At 38.2% G+C, this 17,045-nt stretch overlaps 1 protein-coding gene across 1 annotated transcript; it reads right to left on the bottom strand.

Annotated features, from left to right (window-relative positions):
- Positions 1 to 5,076: 5,076 nt before the first annotated feature.
- Positions 5,077 to 13,072, bottom strand: LOC134316931 (1,25-dihydroxyvitamin D(3) 24-hydroxylase, mitochondrial). Its single transcript, XM_062997490.1, has 12 exons — positions 12,670 to 13,072; positions 12,312 to 12,502; positions 9,580 to 9,673; positions 9,395 to 9,488; positions 8,849 to 8,940; positions 8,354 to 8,465; positions 7,681 to 7,826; positions 7,305 to 7,471; positions 6,323 to 6,401; positions 5,979 to 6,176; positions 5,736 to 5,847; positions 5,077 to 5,633 (listed from the first exon to the last, which is right to left on the bottom strand). Exons 1-11 carry the CDS (start codon positions 12,943 to 12,945, stop codon positions 5,737 to 5,739), a joined length of 1,560 nt encoding a protein of 519 aa, XP_062853560.1. The 5' UTR covers positions 12,946 to 13,072; the 3' UTR covers positions 5,077 to 5,633; position 5,736.
- Between the last annotated feature and the right edge of the window lie 3,973 nt (positions 13,073 to 17,045).

Raw genomic sequence — 17,045 nt, 5'->3', positions numbered from 1 at the left:
GCTTTAAACAAGTTGAATTGTTTTTTTTTAGACGGCGAAACACCAAGTAGAAACATGGATAAAAATACATTAAAAAATCACATTCACGCATGTGTAAACATGCACACAATGTGATGAGTCTGGCGTTTCATTTACATTCAATGTGAATTCAATGAGTGTGAATTTATATTAGTTCCAAACCTACAAGCCCCCCACCAGTGTGGCCCTTGAGCCGAAAAGTTTGCCCACCCCTGAGATTGAGTAACCATACAACTTTCTGAATGTTGTGTACGGTCTCAAACAAAACGTATTGGATCTGGATGAGATGATGGTGTGAGAAATGTTATACTTCTTTGGAGGAGGTTCATAAAACTCATATGACTGTAATATGATACATTTGATGTGGTACACAACGTACTGCAGCTACAAACCTCATTTCCAAAAAAGTTTGGACATTTTGTAAAACGCAGTACAAAGAAGAATCTGAGATTTGTTAATTCAACGGAGTGTTTATGTATTTATAATATAATATAATTCAGTGTTCCCTAAGATTAATGTATTTTGTAAATATAAATACATTTTAGAATTTGATGCCTTCTTTATAGAATATTCAAGATACAGCGTTCCACAATGAACAGGTGAACTGGTAGAAGGTAAGCAAATTATGATTGGGTATAAAAGGAGTATTGACCAAAGGCTCAGTACGTACAAGCAATGATACAAGAAAACTATGGACCAAATTTTGAAAGATAATTGGCAATCGGATCAAAAACAACTTTTTTTTTATGCAAAGGAGAGATCTTAGTCTGGAGAGGTCTCTGTCAGTGTTGGGCAAAGCTGGAAACCACTGTTAAATGTGCTTGACCTTTGAGCTCTCAGAAGGCATTGATTAAGAAACCATCATATTAAGTATGATAAATATAGCCTAATTGACTTGGGAGTACTTTGGAAAACCATTGTCGCTAACGTTGCATTAAAAAAAATTTAACCTAAATTTCTATTCCCCAAGAAGAAAGCCAGAGATAAAATATACACAGAAATGCTTCAGAGTTCCCTGGGCTCTTACCTCTTATGGTCCGAAAGACAAATGATTCCACGGTTCAGCCAAAAACTTCTCTGAGTTCTCTGTGCCAAAAAATGTAAAGGACCATCCAGACTGTTGTCAGAAAAAGGTGCAGAAGTCTCATTTTGCATGCATTACAACAGCATGGCTTTGTAGGCACAGAATGTGTGTGGCTGACTGGCCTGCCTGCAGTCCAGATCTGTCTCCTATTAAAAATGTGTGGTGGAGCAAGAAGAGGAGAATCAGACAATGATGACCATGAACTGTTGATCAGCTGAAGTCTTGTATCAAGCAAGAATTCACAGCAATTCCACCTGTGAAACTGCAACAATTAGTGCCCTTAAATCCCAAACCATTGAAAAGTCTCATTAATAAAAAGGTGATGTAACATGGGTAAACACACCTCTGCTCCATCTGTGCTAGATCATGATAGATCTGCTTGGTCTCTTTGTGTTATAATATCCTTTAAAGTAATGTTTTATTTAAATGTTATTTAACATCTAGTGCAGATGCTTAATTCAAGTGCTGTCCACTTGTTGGCAGTGCTGGAGATGAGGTAAATGCTATCCAGGGTCCTGAAGGTTGGAACGTTTTAGGGGTAAGGTGCCACTTTTTTATACACATCATGGTATCTTAAGAGAAAAATACTGTAATTGTGGTAGCTCAGTGGTTCAGGTACTGGACTGGTAATCATAAGGTTGCAGTTTTAAGCCCTACATCTTCCAAGTCTCCAATTTCCACAGACATACTTCAAATTCTTTTGAGAAGCTGTTTCAGAAGAGTGGCTGTTATTGAAGGGATCACATAGAGGTCACTCTACATGAAATTGGATGTCCCAAAAAGCTGACGGTCAGGTACTCATCATTAAATGTGCATGTGAGAAAGATAATCTTAATACTATAGGGAAAATATAGAACCAAGTGATCTATCTCAGGGAACCTTACACTTATACATTTACTTAAACCTTAGGGTAATTAATCCATTTACTGAGAGAACACTTTGTGCCCAAAAAGTCATATAGGCACAAGCAAAACATGATCAACTCCACAGCTTTCCTCAGTTTCTGCTGTTTATCCATGTGAAATTTAAAAGCCGTAAATAAAAATAACAACACATGTAAATGATGTCACAAATTGGTTATCCATGCCGTCTTTTATTTGCATAATTATTAGCTGGCTAGCTAGGATGTTCAGTTTTGTTGTCTTTGCTGTGTATCTGAAAATCAACATGTTTGTTGATTTCACATTTTCACTAAGAAATGTTGTATTTGATTTTTGTCAGATATAATAAGATGCTTGTTGTATAAAGAGTAAAAATTTTGATGTATTTATTCATAGAACATTGTCCTAAAGGGCTTTGTAAATGTCACAAAGCACTGAACTTCTTGTGTCTCTCTATTTTAGGAACATGAACACTGACCTTAGCCAAGGCTATATTTACATTAATGGCATTTAGCAGACACTTTTACCCAAAGTGACCTAAAATTGTGACCATTTACATTCCAAACAGTTGAGGGCCTTATTTAAAGGCCTGACAGCAGCAACCTGGCAGCAGTGTGGCTTGAACTAAGGATCTTACAATTACTAGTCCAGTACCTTAACCACTGAGCTACCAATGCCCCAAAGAAGGCTACAGAAAATAGCTTTTTTTTAATGACGTTTTAGATTAATTGTTAATAAGCCTTCGAGAAAATGTGGGCAGTTTTAACCTCTCATAGTGCTACAGAACACCCTGAAGTCTTAATAATAGCTTTGTAACGTCATTTTCTGGGTGGCATGGTGGCTCAGTGGGTAGCACTGTCTCCTCATAGCAAGAAGGTCCTGGGTTAGATCCTTAGGTGGGGCGGTCCGGGTCCTTTCTGTGTGGAGTTCGCATGTTCTATTTGTATCTGTGTGGGTTTCCTCCGAGAGCTCTGGTACATTTTGGTACATTTGTTTTAATAATCTGAAATCATTCAAGGTGACAAATATTAATTTCGGACTCCATGATTTATTTAATTATTCATGAGCATTTAACATTAGCATATATATCTGAAGGTGGGCCTAGGTGGCTGCCTATCTTGGCCTAATGTCCTGGCAGTAATACCCTGCTTAAACTTTCCAATCTCCAAACCATGTGCTGTTTTTCTCAGTTTGTGGAAAAGTTAAGTGCTTCTGAATATGACAGCCTCTACACAGCCATGAGTATAAAGCTTCACATTAACATTCCTCCATCCCTCCTGCCCTTTTTTTCTTTTCTCTCTACTACAAATATCTGGCTGCATTCCTTCGTACATAGGTCAATCAGTTTACTACAACTCTCTCCCCCTTCCACACGTGGCCTCTGAAGGAAAAACAGCACATGCTGTTCACATGGGTGAGCGGTGCTAACAGAGGGGGCCAGCTCAAGGAGGAATGTACAAGTATATACCTGACTGGAAATGAGCTGCAAGTGATTACTAGTGCTAAAAATACAATCCCGAGTAGTTGTGTGGTCTCGCCATGGCTTTGTTTTCAAACACTTATGAAATCACTTTCATTCATTCAAATGTTATTAGTCAGAATTTGTGGCCCGTTTAAACTCTGAAATGCGTAACGCATGTGATTAATGACCCTTGGACTCATTTGTAGACTTTTTCCAGTAAGGCTCCACCTTCATAGTATTTCTCAGTCATTAAAGTCATTCAAAACAGCTCACCATTCTTGTAACACATTCATTAAGTCATTTTTGTTTACCACTTCATTCTGGTCAGGGTTGTAATGGGTCTGGCACCACCTAGAAACACTGGGCACAAGGCAGGTACACACCCTGGACAGGGCAGCACATTTACACATTTAAGTCTACACAACTAGAAACACACACATTACCTGTTTTCCTTATAGACAGCAACCAATTGTAAGAATCAAACCAAGCTTCCTACCACCCATACAGCTTTGTGGCACTGGCTCTACCAATGCACCAACTTAACACAATGTACAGTACAGTGACAGTACATAGTATATAGTCTAAGCAATTGAGGGTTAAGGGCCTTGCTCAAGGGCCCAACAGTGGTAACCTGGCAGTGGTGGGGCTTGAACCAGCAACCTTTGGATTACTAGTCCAGTACTTTAACCACTAAGCCACAACTGTAGGTATCTGAACAGGCAGGGAACAAGACTTCCTGCGGTGATACTTTCAGAAACAGAATGATGCAAATAAGAATAGCTCTTGATACTCATGATCTGTACACGTATGTTGAACAAAGGCTGTTCTGCTTTCTGGTTGAGCTGTTGTTGCTCCTGGACAGTTCTATTTACATTATTGTTTCTAACAGAGAAATTTGATGATTTTGTATCACATCTTTCTTGAATTTGTTTTGAGAAAAATAGCATCAGTCTGTGAAAGAGAGTACATTTTTTGTAATGAAAATAACACATCTTTAGATGAATCTTTTAATATCAAATTGGTTTTAAGAATGAATATGGAGTGATAAATCCATTTTATATTAAAATCAATCCATCTTTACAACATGTACTTATATTTGATCAACTAGCTGTCATTACGGGCCGGTCAGGTGGCGCAGTGGTAAAACACAATAGCACACAATAGCGGAGCTGGGATTTTGAATACATCGTATCGAATCTCAGCTCTGCCATCCAGCTGGGCTGGGCCGACCACATGAACAACGATTGTCTGTTATTCTAGGTGGGGTGAGCCGGACCAAGGTTCCTCATTACGACCTCTGCTGGCTTACTGATGGTGCCTGCGCAGAGTTGGGGAATAATGCTGATAATGCTGATCATGCTGGCGATAGTATATGAACTCACCTCATGCAGGTGAAAAGATGCAGTCGGTACTGCGCACATGTCAGAGGGAGCGTGTGTCAGTTGTGAAACTCCTCAGTCAGCAGTGGAGGGTTGTATGGGTAGAGGTGAAGCGTAACACAATCAGGGTAAATAGATACGACTTGATTAGGGGAGAAAATTGGAGGAAAAGAGAAAAAAAACTATTCCTTGTTTAAGTCTTGTTTTAACGTACTGGTTTGAATGAAATAGGTATTGATAGAAACAAATCCATTGTTTTATTAAAGTTGTTAAGTTTATTTCTTTGTTTTTGACAAAATGTATAGATACTTACAAAGTAAACAAATAACATGTAAATGCAATATATACAAAAAGTATTACATATATAAATGTAATATTTGATCATTTGTAATATACGAGAATGTATTATCAACATACAAACATCACACACTCATTGTTTTACATACTGTAGTTTACATAGATTTACATACGTGTATTCCAATGCTTAAATAAAATAGTTTACATGCAAGGCTATATAATAATACACTTTAATACAATTATACAGTTTGTGGTACTTATTACAAAATTACACTTTAATGACAGTGGTCATCTAAACTAATAAATAGATAATACTCATTTATAACATGGAATACATAATTAGGTACAAGGTAAACTAAATATTTATAATCTGAGGTATATCTTAGGTAATCACATTCTGAAAGATATATTTTAAAAGTTAACAGCAACATAGCAGCAAAATCTAGCCTTCTTGAAACCTCTTGGAAAGGCTATGGAGTTATCCATTACCAAGTGAGACTGGAGCACAAGCGCTGAAAAAGACACAAACAAATGAAAAAATGTTAAGTACAATAAATCATATCTAATTTTATATGCTATTAACACGTTCTGCTTTGCAGGAGTACGAGTCTTACCTTATCTGCGCCTGAAAGCCACGGGAAGTTCTCGACTGGGCACCAGTGTTCCTGTATGTACAGAATCCACTGGCTCATTATCTGTTGCCACAATCTCATAATTACGAATTAGCTGTCAAAAAAGGAGAAAATAAATATGAATAAAATCATCAGTTTAGGTAAACTTGACTAGTTCTTATTAGTTAAAGATACTCCTTTTTAGGGATAATAAAGGTGTTGGAGAAGTAAAGGATCTAGTCTTACCCAGCACAGAGCGAGCTGTATCTGTAGCTCAGCCAGCCGCCGGCCGATGCACATCCTTTTGCCGATGCCAAAAGGTACATGTGCGAACGGGTTGATAGAGGTTTTGTTCTCAAGCCAGCGTTCCGGTCTGAACTGTTTCCCGTCGTCAAAGCATTCCTCATTAGAACCCAAAGCCTGGCTGTTAATCATCAAAACAGTCTGCAAATTGAACAAAATGTAAAAGTTAATTAAACTTGGTTTTATTTAACGCTGATGACAATGTTTGCGGTAATTTGTAGCAGGTATTTGTTATGATGGAGATCTGACTGTAGCTGTCAGCACAAAGAAAATTACAAGGCACTCACTCCTTTAGGCAATGAGTAGTCTCCCAGCACCATGTCTTTGTCCAAAGTCCGGCTTGTGAATGGAATGGAGGGTGAAAGTCTGTTCGCATGAGAAAAGAGAAAATAAATAAATAAATTAATTAATTAAGCCATCTCTTAATAAACAGTAATAGATCTTTTAATTAGACATTTGCATAATAGAGTGAGCTACATTAAGGAAATGTTAAGAAAATGTTCAGAAGACCTTGTGGGCCACTCGTATGGTGCAGCGGTAAAACACGCTAGCACACCAGAGCTGACATTTCAAACTCGTCGGTTCAAAACTTAGCTCTGCCATCCGACTGGGCTGGGCGGCTATATGAACAACAATTAACAGGGTGGGAAGCCGGATAGGGAACCTCATAACTGATGCAATTACGACCTCTGCTGGCTGGTTGATGGCACAGAGTCGAGGGATAATGTGGACATAGTGTGTCTTTCTGTACACAAAGCTGATCCGCATATGAACTCGCCTCGTGCACGTGAAAAGATGCAGTCAGCTACTGTCTCGCTCACCTCAATCAGAAGTGGGGATCAGCATTAGTAGAGAGGAAGCGTAATGCAATGGGGTAATTAGATATGACTAGACTGGGAGGAAAAATTGGGACAAATGCAAAAAAAAGACTCATTTTGCATTATTTTAACTGGTATAGAGTGTTTAAAGTGATGCACATTTGACTATTTAAGAAGAACCTTAATCTTTAACTTAATCTGTTATACATATTTGGAGGAATCTCAACTCCTGGCTTTATTATAATTGCCAATTAATACACAGACTGTCCAATTTGACCAGTGTCAAAACACCTTGTGCAGTGTTTGAGTTCAATTCACAACACACATAAACAAATTAGCTTCTAATTTAATGAATTTTATCCACACTGGCAACATCATTGTTTGTCTTTGATTATTTAAAGCTCACTTTGTAATATTTTCATCTACTGAATGCTTATAAGCATGTTCTAACCTCATGGACTCCTTCAGACAAGCCTTAAGATAAGGCATGGTTTTAATATGCTCAGCGGTTGGAGCCTGTCCATCAGGTACCACTTCTTTGATCTCCTTCAGCAGCCTGTCCTGAACGTGTGGGTTCCTTGAAAGGTTGAAAATGGCCCATAATGCACTGTTGGCAGTCTGAATGAAAAAAAGAAGGTTTGTTTTGTTATTATGGTCCAGTGCTTGGTAAAAAAAATTGTAATATCTAGACAGGATGGTGATAGTGTTTATGAGGTGCTTTTACTACTAACTTAAGTGCTTGAGTGAACTAGAATTAGGTCACGTATGATCCTAGGGAGCTTCAAAACAAACTCTGGGAGGGCGCTAGCTCCTGTTTTTGTACTCACCGTTTCCACACCCCCGATCTGGAGTTCAGTTATTGCTGCATACAGCTCCTTTTTGGTGAGCTGACTGCTGATGTAGACATCACTAAGGAAGCCATCGGTTTGTCCATTTAAGTGTCTCTTCAGTTTCTTGTCAATGTAGATTTTGGCTGAGAAAAAAAGGAAAAAATTATTTATTGTTATTAAAACCACCACATCTGTTTGAACCTTATAAAGTTTGTGTTCCAATTCAACTTATTTCATACAACAACAGCTGCTGTTTTCAAGGCCACTGTAATTGGCAGCTTTGTACTTTAAGCTACCCATCACATGTTGTTTTTCTAGTTTGTGGGAAAGTGAAATTTTATTGGCTGGAGAACAGCCTCCGCTAATTAAGCCACCAGGAGCAAAACATGGTTATAAAACTCAAGTTAACATTCCTTCCCTCCCTCCCTTCCTGTCCTCTGTATCAACTCTACTACAAACACTTGGCTGCATTCCCTATGTGCTTAGGTCATTCAGTTTACTACTACTCACTCTCTCCCCTCCCACTTATGTACTCAAAAGAACAGCACATGTCTATTGGTGGGCCGGGCCACTAAAAGAGGGAGGTACGTTTAAGGGGTAAATCAACATGTTTGTATTTTATCATGTGACTGGAAGTGATTTGTGAGTCATACGATGGATTGTTTTGTACCTGTACTAAAAATACGGTCCCAGGCAGCTGTGTGGTCCTGCCATGTCTTTGTGTTCAACCTCTTGTGAAGACTAACTGGAGTCACCATCATTCTGCCAAACATGCTCATCATCTGTCAGTCAGAAAATAAGGCATAGTTAAAACATTTAAACAATTGACAGGGAACCAGATAAATAAACATAATTAAAAAAATTTTTTGCATGCTTTTCTCATTAGTTGGCTGCTTCACATTGGAAAACATGACCAAAACAATGTATCAAAGTAATTGCAGGTGACAAACTGACTGACCCCTGACTGACTGACCCCTGTTACATCAGCTACCATAAACACAAAATCTGATGTAACATCCAATTCAGTAAACTCACTGAACTCTGTTTGTAAAAAAAAAAAACTGGCAAACAAATCAGACACTGGGGCTAAAGGGTCATTTCAGGAGTGTTCGAGTTACTAAATGTACAGATAAACTACATTGTGCCTATTAGATAACCAACATACCGTTTTTATCGCGGTGATAAACTCAACTGCCTCCTCATTGGCATTTTCTTGCAGGATCCCAAAACGTTTGTCATACAGCACAGAGCAAATAGCTGTGAAAATAGGGAAAGGTGTCAATATGGTATTTAATTGAAAAAAGGGTTATTTGAGTTGCATGTGCACATTATTTCATTTTATTTCATTGTTTCATTTCATATACATTACCTGTGTACATTATTTACACAAATAAAATACATTTAACACAGTAATTCACACTGTTGTCTTCAAGTTAGTTCTCTTAATAATTGTGTTGTGTGGCTATTTTAATTGAAGTACTTTAATTAAGAAGTAAGAGGCTTTTTATTCATTTGATTTAAGAAAATCTGATCAGAACATAACACGTTCTGATCATCATCAATGAAATAAATGTGATCTCAGTTCGGACAGTCATTCAGCCTCATACTGGTCATATTAGAAAAACTAGTACTACAATAAAGGAACATAACTAACTGCTCAGATGTGACCAAAACACAGTAAAGGTGTTGGTTGTTATATCATAAAACTTACTTTCAAAGGACCACTTGTTTAGCTCAAAGTACAAGTCATCAATCTTTCCATCAACATTAATCAGTTTAATTCTTTTAATGAAGTCATCTAAAACCTATAAAGAAAAACAAATATATTAGCCTATGCATTAACAATTTAACATTTTACTAAATTGATAGAGCATTTATAGACATAACATTTCCTACCTCATTAATCTTGCAATCGAGTTTCCCAACTTCGGTTGGTTTCATCAATTTATGCTGCAATGTGCTTCTCATTCTCTGCCAGTCTTTTCCTTCTCTATGAATAAAAGCAAACATGAACAGAGCCAACCATTAAAATGTGTAAGACAGTAAGCCAGGGGTCTACACAGATATGATTGGCTATGGGGTGAGGGTGTTTTTCCTGTAAAACCGGACCCACCGAGACCCTGACCAGGATGAAGCTGTTGATGATAATGAAATTATGCCAGTAGTTCACTTTTTAAACAGCTGCCTGTTATTACACTATAAAACAGACACCCTTAATTTTACACCCTGAAGTAAAATATAACAGACCAATAAAATTTTAGGAGCTTTGTAATAAAATGTGAACAGATTCGGTAACTTTAAACTTTAATAGAAACTGAAAAACACCGTAAATACATTTATTTAAAAATGTTTTATATAAATTACTTAGTAAGAAGTAATTAATGTGTTGGTCTTCATATACAGTGTATCACAAAAGTGAGTACACCCCTCACATTTCTGCAGATATTTAAGTATATCTTTTCATGGGACAACACTGACAAAATGACACTTTGACACAATGAAAAGTAGTCTGTGTGCAGCTTATATAACAGTGTAAATTTATTCTTTCCTCAAAATAACTCAATATACAGCCATTAATGTCTAAACCACCGGCAACAAAAGTGAGTACACCCCTAAGAGACTACACCCCTAAATGTCCAAATTGAGCACTGCTTGTCATTTTCCCTCCAAAATGTCATGTGATTTGTTAGTGTTACTAGGTCTCAGGTGTGCATAGGGAGCAGGTGTGTTCAATTTAGTAGTACAGCTCTCACACTCTCTCATACTGGTCACTGAAAGTTCCAACATGGCACCTCATAGCAAAGAACTCTCTGAGGATCTTAAAAGACGAATTGTTGCGCTACATGAAGATGGCCAAGGCTACAAGAAGATTGCCAACACCCTGAAACTGAGCTGCAGCACAGTGGCCAAGATCATCCGGCATTTTAAAAGAGCAGGGTCCACTCAGAACAGACCTCGTGTTGGTCGTCCAAAGAAGCTGAGTGCACGTGCTCAGCGTCACATCCAACTGCTGTCTTTGAAAGATAGGTGCAGGAGTGCTGTCAGCATTGCTGCAGAGATTGAAAAGGTGGGGGGTCAGCCTGTCAGTGCTCAGACCATACGCCGCACATTACATCAAATTGGTCTGCATGGCTGTCACCCCAGAAGGAAGCCTCTTCTGAAGTCTCTACACAAGAAAGCCCGCAAACAGTTTGCTGAAGACATGTCAACAAAGGACATGGATTACTGGAACCATGTCCTATGGTCTGATGAGACCAAGATTAATTTGTTTGGTTCAGATGGTCTCAAGCATGTGTGGTGGCAATCAGGTGAGGAGTACAAAGATAAGTGTGTCATGCCTACAGTCAAGCATGGTGGTGGGAATGCCATGGTCTGGGGCTGCATGAGTGCAGCAGGTGTTTGGGAGTTACATTTCATTGAGGGACACATGAACTCCAATATGTACTGTGAAATACTGAAGCAGAGCATGATCCCCTCCCTCCGGAAACTGGGTCGCAGGGCAGTGTTCCAGCATGATAATGACCCCAAACACACCTCTAAGACGACCACTGCTTTATTGAAGAGGCTGAAGGTAAAGGTGATGGACTGGCCAAGCATGTCTCCAGACCTAAACTCAATAGAACATCTTTGGGGCATCCTCAAGCGGAAGGTGGAGGAGCGCAAAGTCTCGAATATCCGCCAGCTCCGTGATGTCGTCATGGAGGAGTGGAAAAGCATTCCAGTGGCAACCTGTGAAGCTCTGGTAAACTCCATGCCCAGGAAAGTTAAGGCAGTTCTGGGAAATAATGGTGGCCACACAAAATATTGACACTTCAGGAACTTTCACTAAGGGGTGTACTCACTTTTGTTGCCGGTGGTTTAGACATTAATGGCTGTATATTGAGTTATTTTGAGGGAAGAATAAATTTACACTGTTATATAAGCTGCACACAGACTACTTTTCATTGTGTCAAAGTGTCATTTTGTCAGTGTTGTCCCATGAAAAGATATACTTAAATATCTGCAGAAATGTGAGGGGTGTACTCACTTTTGTGATACACTGTAAATTACTTCAGTGAATTAAGGCAGCAAAATATAAGGGCGCGTTTATTACAGGGTTGACGGTAACAGAACAAGCGTTCAGTTTTGTAACCGAGGAACCGAGTCATTCACAAATAACTCAAGCGTAGTAAAATGTAGTACACAACAAAATCTGTATAATCTGTATACGTAGTTTATCAAAACAGCACAGATTGTTTTTAGTTTTGTATGCTATGCCTAGAGCAAAAATTAAGTTATTTTATTAAATGACTGCTAATTAAATAAACTCATCCTATGAGTCTGATAGCCTATACGCATGTAAACGTCAAATAACTTTGGGTTTATATATACATGTATAATATAAAATGAAATGTTTACACTACAGTTTGATTAAATGTTGAAATCCCAAACAAATTGGGTAAGTTTATGTGCTAGATAAAATAAAAGTTAGCAGCCTATAAAACACCATTTAATTATAAATGGTAAACAGACCATCAAAACAAAGATCATACCTCACTGTCTCATCATTATTGAAAAATAAAGTTACATGTACTAAGTTAAATTTACTACTTATACTCAACATTGGTTAGAATTTAGGGATTACTTACAAGATGAGAAGTCCGTAAGCCTCGTCTCTGAGGTCTCTGTATGCTTTCCATGGTGGGATCTCCAGTCTCTGTGGATAGTTCCCCTCCTTCCTGTAAAGCGCTTCCAGCAGGCATGGTGCTCCAATGTTTACTGATTCAAACGAGCCGATCTTCATCCGAAAAATCTTGCCAAACGTTTTATGGTATTCCATCTGAAAAAATGTAGACATGAGGTAATTAGACATAAATAAAACAATCAAGTCATGATTATTATTATTATTAGAAGTAGTAGTGGTAGTAGTGCTAGTGGTAGTAGTGTTAGTGGTAGTAGCAGTAGTAGTAATACAATTTGTATTTAATAATTGTTGTTGTGAAGTACCACTGTCTCGTGTTGTTTCTTCAATCCTCCTCTGCGAACAATGTCAATCAAGTTGCCCAAAATTGGCCAGCTGGTAGGACCCGGGATGTCATGGAGCGAGTGCCCGCATGGCGCAGCAGCAGCAGCAGCCGCAGCAGCAGCAGCAGCAGCATCCACCTCCTTACTGGAGTCCAGCACACACACTGAGGATGTGGGCTTACAGTGCTGGAGCCCCACAGACTTCTTTTTCTTTAACAGCTCCAGAATCTGAGGAGCTCTCTGTATCTGAGCTCTCATGGTGGTCTGCCTCTATAGTCTCACTATTAAAGCTTGCGTAAAGTTGCTATTGGCTTTGCTTTTGCCTAAAATACCAGACGCGGGTTAGATTATATATACTGGTGGTGATGTTTATCACTAAAGAACCAAGGACCAATCAGAGAGCAGACTCGCAAGATTCCGAGCTCAAGCCCACTATTCAGTATCGGATTCACGATCCAAGACATCGTATGACCCCGCATAGACCGAGGAAGTGCCCTTGCCCTCCGCTTTAATAAATAAACACAGGGAAGGTGACGCGGTTCGCTTGATGCGCTCTGAGTCCTGAGATTAGCGCAACCTTATCTCATCGCTGTGTCAATACTACGACCACGCTAGATCGGTTTGCGCAAATATTTGTCCAATAGCCCTGCTCACCGTGCGCACTGTGTACGAGTGTAGTGCTGAAGTTACACTCATGATTCTAACTCCTGAGATCTCAAATCACACATCTGCTGCAGACTGCCTTAAAATGTATTCACCCCCTTAACCACTTTTCACATGAATGATTGTCATTAATTCATTCTGTTTACCACCGACGTATCTTATTCAGGCTCGCGGTGGGTGCAATTCACAGGGCAAAAGGCAGTAAACACCCTGAACAGGTCGCAAGTGCATCACAGGGCAAACACACACACACTCATACCTAGGGCAATTTTGTATTTCCAATTAACCTGACTGCATGTCTCTAGACTGTTGGAAGGAAACCGGAGCACCTATAGAGGAAACCCACGGGGAGAACATGCCAACTTCACACAAAAAGGACTGAGACCACTCCTGCCTCTCCACCATGTCACACTGAATGACTGTCACAGTGTGGAATATGTAGCCCTGTTAATTTGACTAGGGATGTTAAAGACACTGATTTTCTTTTAATAAAGATAAGAAGAGTAAATGTTTTTTAGGGGCACCATCCTGGTCAAAGACGCACTGGGTCGGGCGCCACCAAGAAACGCTGGGCGCAAAGCAGGAATCTGGAACAAATGCCAAATTAACACACTATGAAAGTGGATATCTTGAATTAACATTCTAAAATATTCCCTAAAAAAGTATATTTATAAAAATATTAATTATTTTTTATTACTTTATTAATGATTTCACCATTTTCACACTGATTTTTACAATTCATAAAAAATAACCTTCTAGGTTTAATGAAAACTAAAAAGCCTTAAATAAAATAATTTAAGACTTATATTTACATGTTTTTTAGACTATTTAGATTTATTCTTTTGTAACAAATATAGTTTTGAGTGCCATTTGAACAGTCCAACTTAAAATGAAAGGGAGTCTGTTTCAAAAAACAAATATCCATACATTTATCTTTGCAGGTTCATCCTGATCAGGGTTGAGATGGGTTCAGAAGTACATCACAGCTAAGGAAAATTTGGAACAGCCACTTTTTGCATGTTTTTAAAGGGAAGAAAGAAACCAGAGTACTCTGAGGAAACCTAAGCTGACTTACAGTGAACATGCCAAACTCTGCAGTCTTGTCCATGTTGTATTTCTGCCTTGTGCTTTGATTTTGTGCTCTGCCACGGCAACCCTGACCAAGAAAACATTAAAATGAAAAAAATAAATGAATGAATAAACATTTTTTAGCAAATGTATAACTAAATTATAGTGATGTGAAATAGCATTTGCCCTTTCCCAATTTATTCTATTTTTGTTAATTTGTTCATTTAATGTTTCAAATTTAAAAATTTAAAAAAATGCAGTTTTAAAAGATTCTTTCCATTTACTGAAGATAAGATTTATTCAAAATCTATATCAGTCCTGTGAAAAAGTAATTGTCCCTTTAAACCTAGTCAGTGGTTGTGTTACTTATGGCAGTAACAACTGCAATCAAATGTTTGAAATAACTTGTCTTTTACATCGCCGTGGAGGAATTTTTGCCCACTCTTCTTCACATTGGTGGCTTTTAGAATATGAACTCCATGTTTAAGGTCTTGCCACAGTATCTCAATAGTATTTGACTCGTCCACTCCAAAACCTTAAATTTGTTTCTTCTGAGCCATTCAGAGGTGGACTTACTTTTGTGCTTTGGTTCACTGTCGTGCTTGAGTTGAGCTTCAAGGCACAAACTAATGGGTGGATATATTCTCCTTCAGGATTTTCTGATAGAGAGCAGAATGCATGGTTCCAACAATTGTGACAAGTAGTTCAGGTCTTCTTGGGGGTCTTGGGGGTCATCTATATGTTTTTTTTGGGGGGGGGGTGCAAAACAAGGCATTGTGTTTTTTTTGGTCAGCTTGTCAGGTCTGGCAGTAATCTTGTATCATTTTAACCCTTTTGTTATCCTTTCCGATGTTGAGTGAACTATTAATGTCCTGGTGGGAACTATATTTCCACACCCCCGTAGCACATAAAACATCAAAGTTCTCGAAGGGATGTTTCCACCTCCCCTTGTTTTGTCCCCATGTCCCTATCAGTGGTTCTTACACTACTACAGTTATGATTATTTCAGGTTAGGGCCCTACAACAGAGGAAAGTTTTTTGAATATTATAAATATGTATGTCATAGTGACTTTAACATAATTCAAAACAACCAAAACAAACGTGTAAATTGCTTTATACAGTTAAAACAGACTGGGGTCAAAATTACCCCCAAGAACACTGCACACAAAGTTTGTATTGGCATTGAGTATTAATAAATTTAATGTTTACCTAGTCATACCCATTAGATTAGGAAAACTCAGTTATTATGAAGCAAAAAAGTCAATCATTTTTAGAGACATTAAATATTAAATGGTTTTTAATTGATCCCTATTGATCCCTAAGATAATAGCAACAGTTCAATAAGTACACATTATCACAGTTGCCTAGGGTAAAATAGGGTTGGTGTGCCGTTATGTTTTATATAATGGGCCAATTTAATTAAAATGACCTCCTTTTAACCAAACAAAACTTCATCTCTTTAGCTTAATCTTTTTTTTAGCTTCACCTTTTGTAGTAGGATGCTTGGCACAAAGTTATAACAGCTATAATTCACATAATAAAGCTTATAAAGCTTTTAAATATAATTTTTTTTTTATTAATGTAGTATGTATTACTAATAATATATATGATACATTTGACGCTTAGGTGGCATAATGGTCTTATCTACCGGGTTTGAATTCCAGCTGTGCTATTGGCCGGCCAAGCATCTACCCAGATATGATTAGCTGTGTTTCACAAGGGGGACGGCCGAAGCCCTGTGATAGACTGGAGCCCTGTCCAGGTTGTTTATGCCTTGAGCCAGTGTTTCTTGATAGAACCGGACCTGCCACAAAACTGACCACATTATAATATACATAATAAATAATACACAACATAAATCATACTTAGATCTAACTTTATAAAGCTTAATATAAAATAAATAATACTTTTAGATTGTTCTGGTTTACAAAGAAAAAAACAACTGGTGAAACCTAGTTATATTGGTTGTTGACAGAACTAAGTCACCTAAGGTCTTTCAACTCAGGGTTGCATCTAGTCATTTGGCAATGCTAGCCTGTAGAATGTTCTGGTTGAGACAGACAAGGTCATTTTATTTGTTTTATTTGGCTGTTTTGGGAAGTTTTAATTGCACATTTCACAATTTGTTAAACACAGAATGACTGAATACCCAAATGACCAATAGCAAGTTTAGTCCACAGCATGTCATCATCATAATGTTTTGCTGAATGAGTCTCGAGTGAGTGCATGAACCAAATGTAATGAGTTAAACCTGCTGATTGACACTAGGTCAGTGAGTTTACTGACAAGCTGACATGTGTGTATGTGTGCATGGACACTGACACCTACAAACACCTTAACCAAAGGAATTCTTGACCAGTGTTTGTCAAGATTATCTCTGCATATTGATGGATTTTCTTTTCTTGTTTTACCTTATTTTGATAAATGTTTCCTAACTGGTTTGAAAATGAATCATTTACAGACTTGATTTACAAACTGTGAGAAGTGGATTTCTATTGTATACAGTCGGGGGTGGGTGAGGCAATGATCTAATTTGTATATGAAGCGCCTGTATCCACTTTTAATGTATTTTATTTATTTATAAAGACAGGACAGAATATTCCACTGCGCCACCTGGGCGTCTTCTG

Source organism: Trichomycterus rosablanca, chromosome 6, assembly GCF_030014385.1.
Source record: "Trichomycterus rosablanca isolate fTriRos1 chromosome 6, fTriRos1.hap1, whole genome shotgun sequence".
Taxonomy (NCBI): Eukaryota; Metazoa; Chordata; class Actinopteri; order Siluriformes; family Trichomycteridae; genus Trichomycterus; species Trichomycterus rosablanca.
This window is presented reverse-complemented; position numbering and strand designations above follow the sequence as displayed.

What these genes read in the sequence shown, in the direction of transcription:
- LOC134316931 (XM_062997490.1), bottom strand. Translation starts at nt 12,945, where the DNA reads ATGAGAGCTCAGATACAGAGAGCTCCTCAGATTCTGGAGCTGTTAAAG. An exon ending in AGAAACAACACGAGACAGTG is followed by an intron (nt 12,503 to 12,669) that starts GTACTTCACAAC and finishes ACATTTTTTCAG; the next exon opens with ATGGAATACCATAAAACGTT. An exon ending in TCGATTGCAAGATTAATGAG is followed by an intron (nt 9,489 to 9,579) that starts GTAGGAAATGTT and finishes TTTTCTTTATAG; the next exon opens with GTTTTAGATGACTTCATTAA.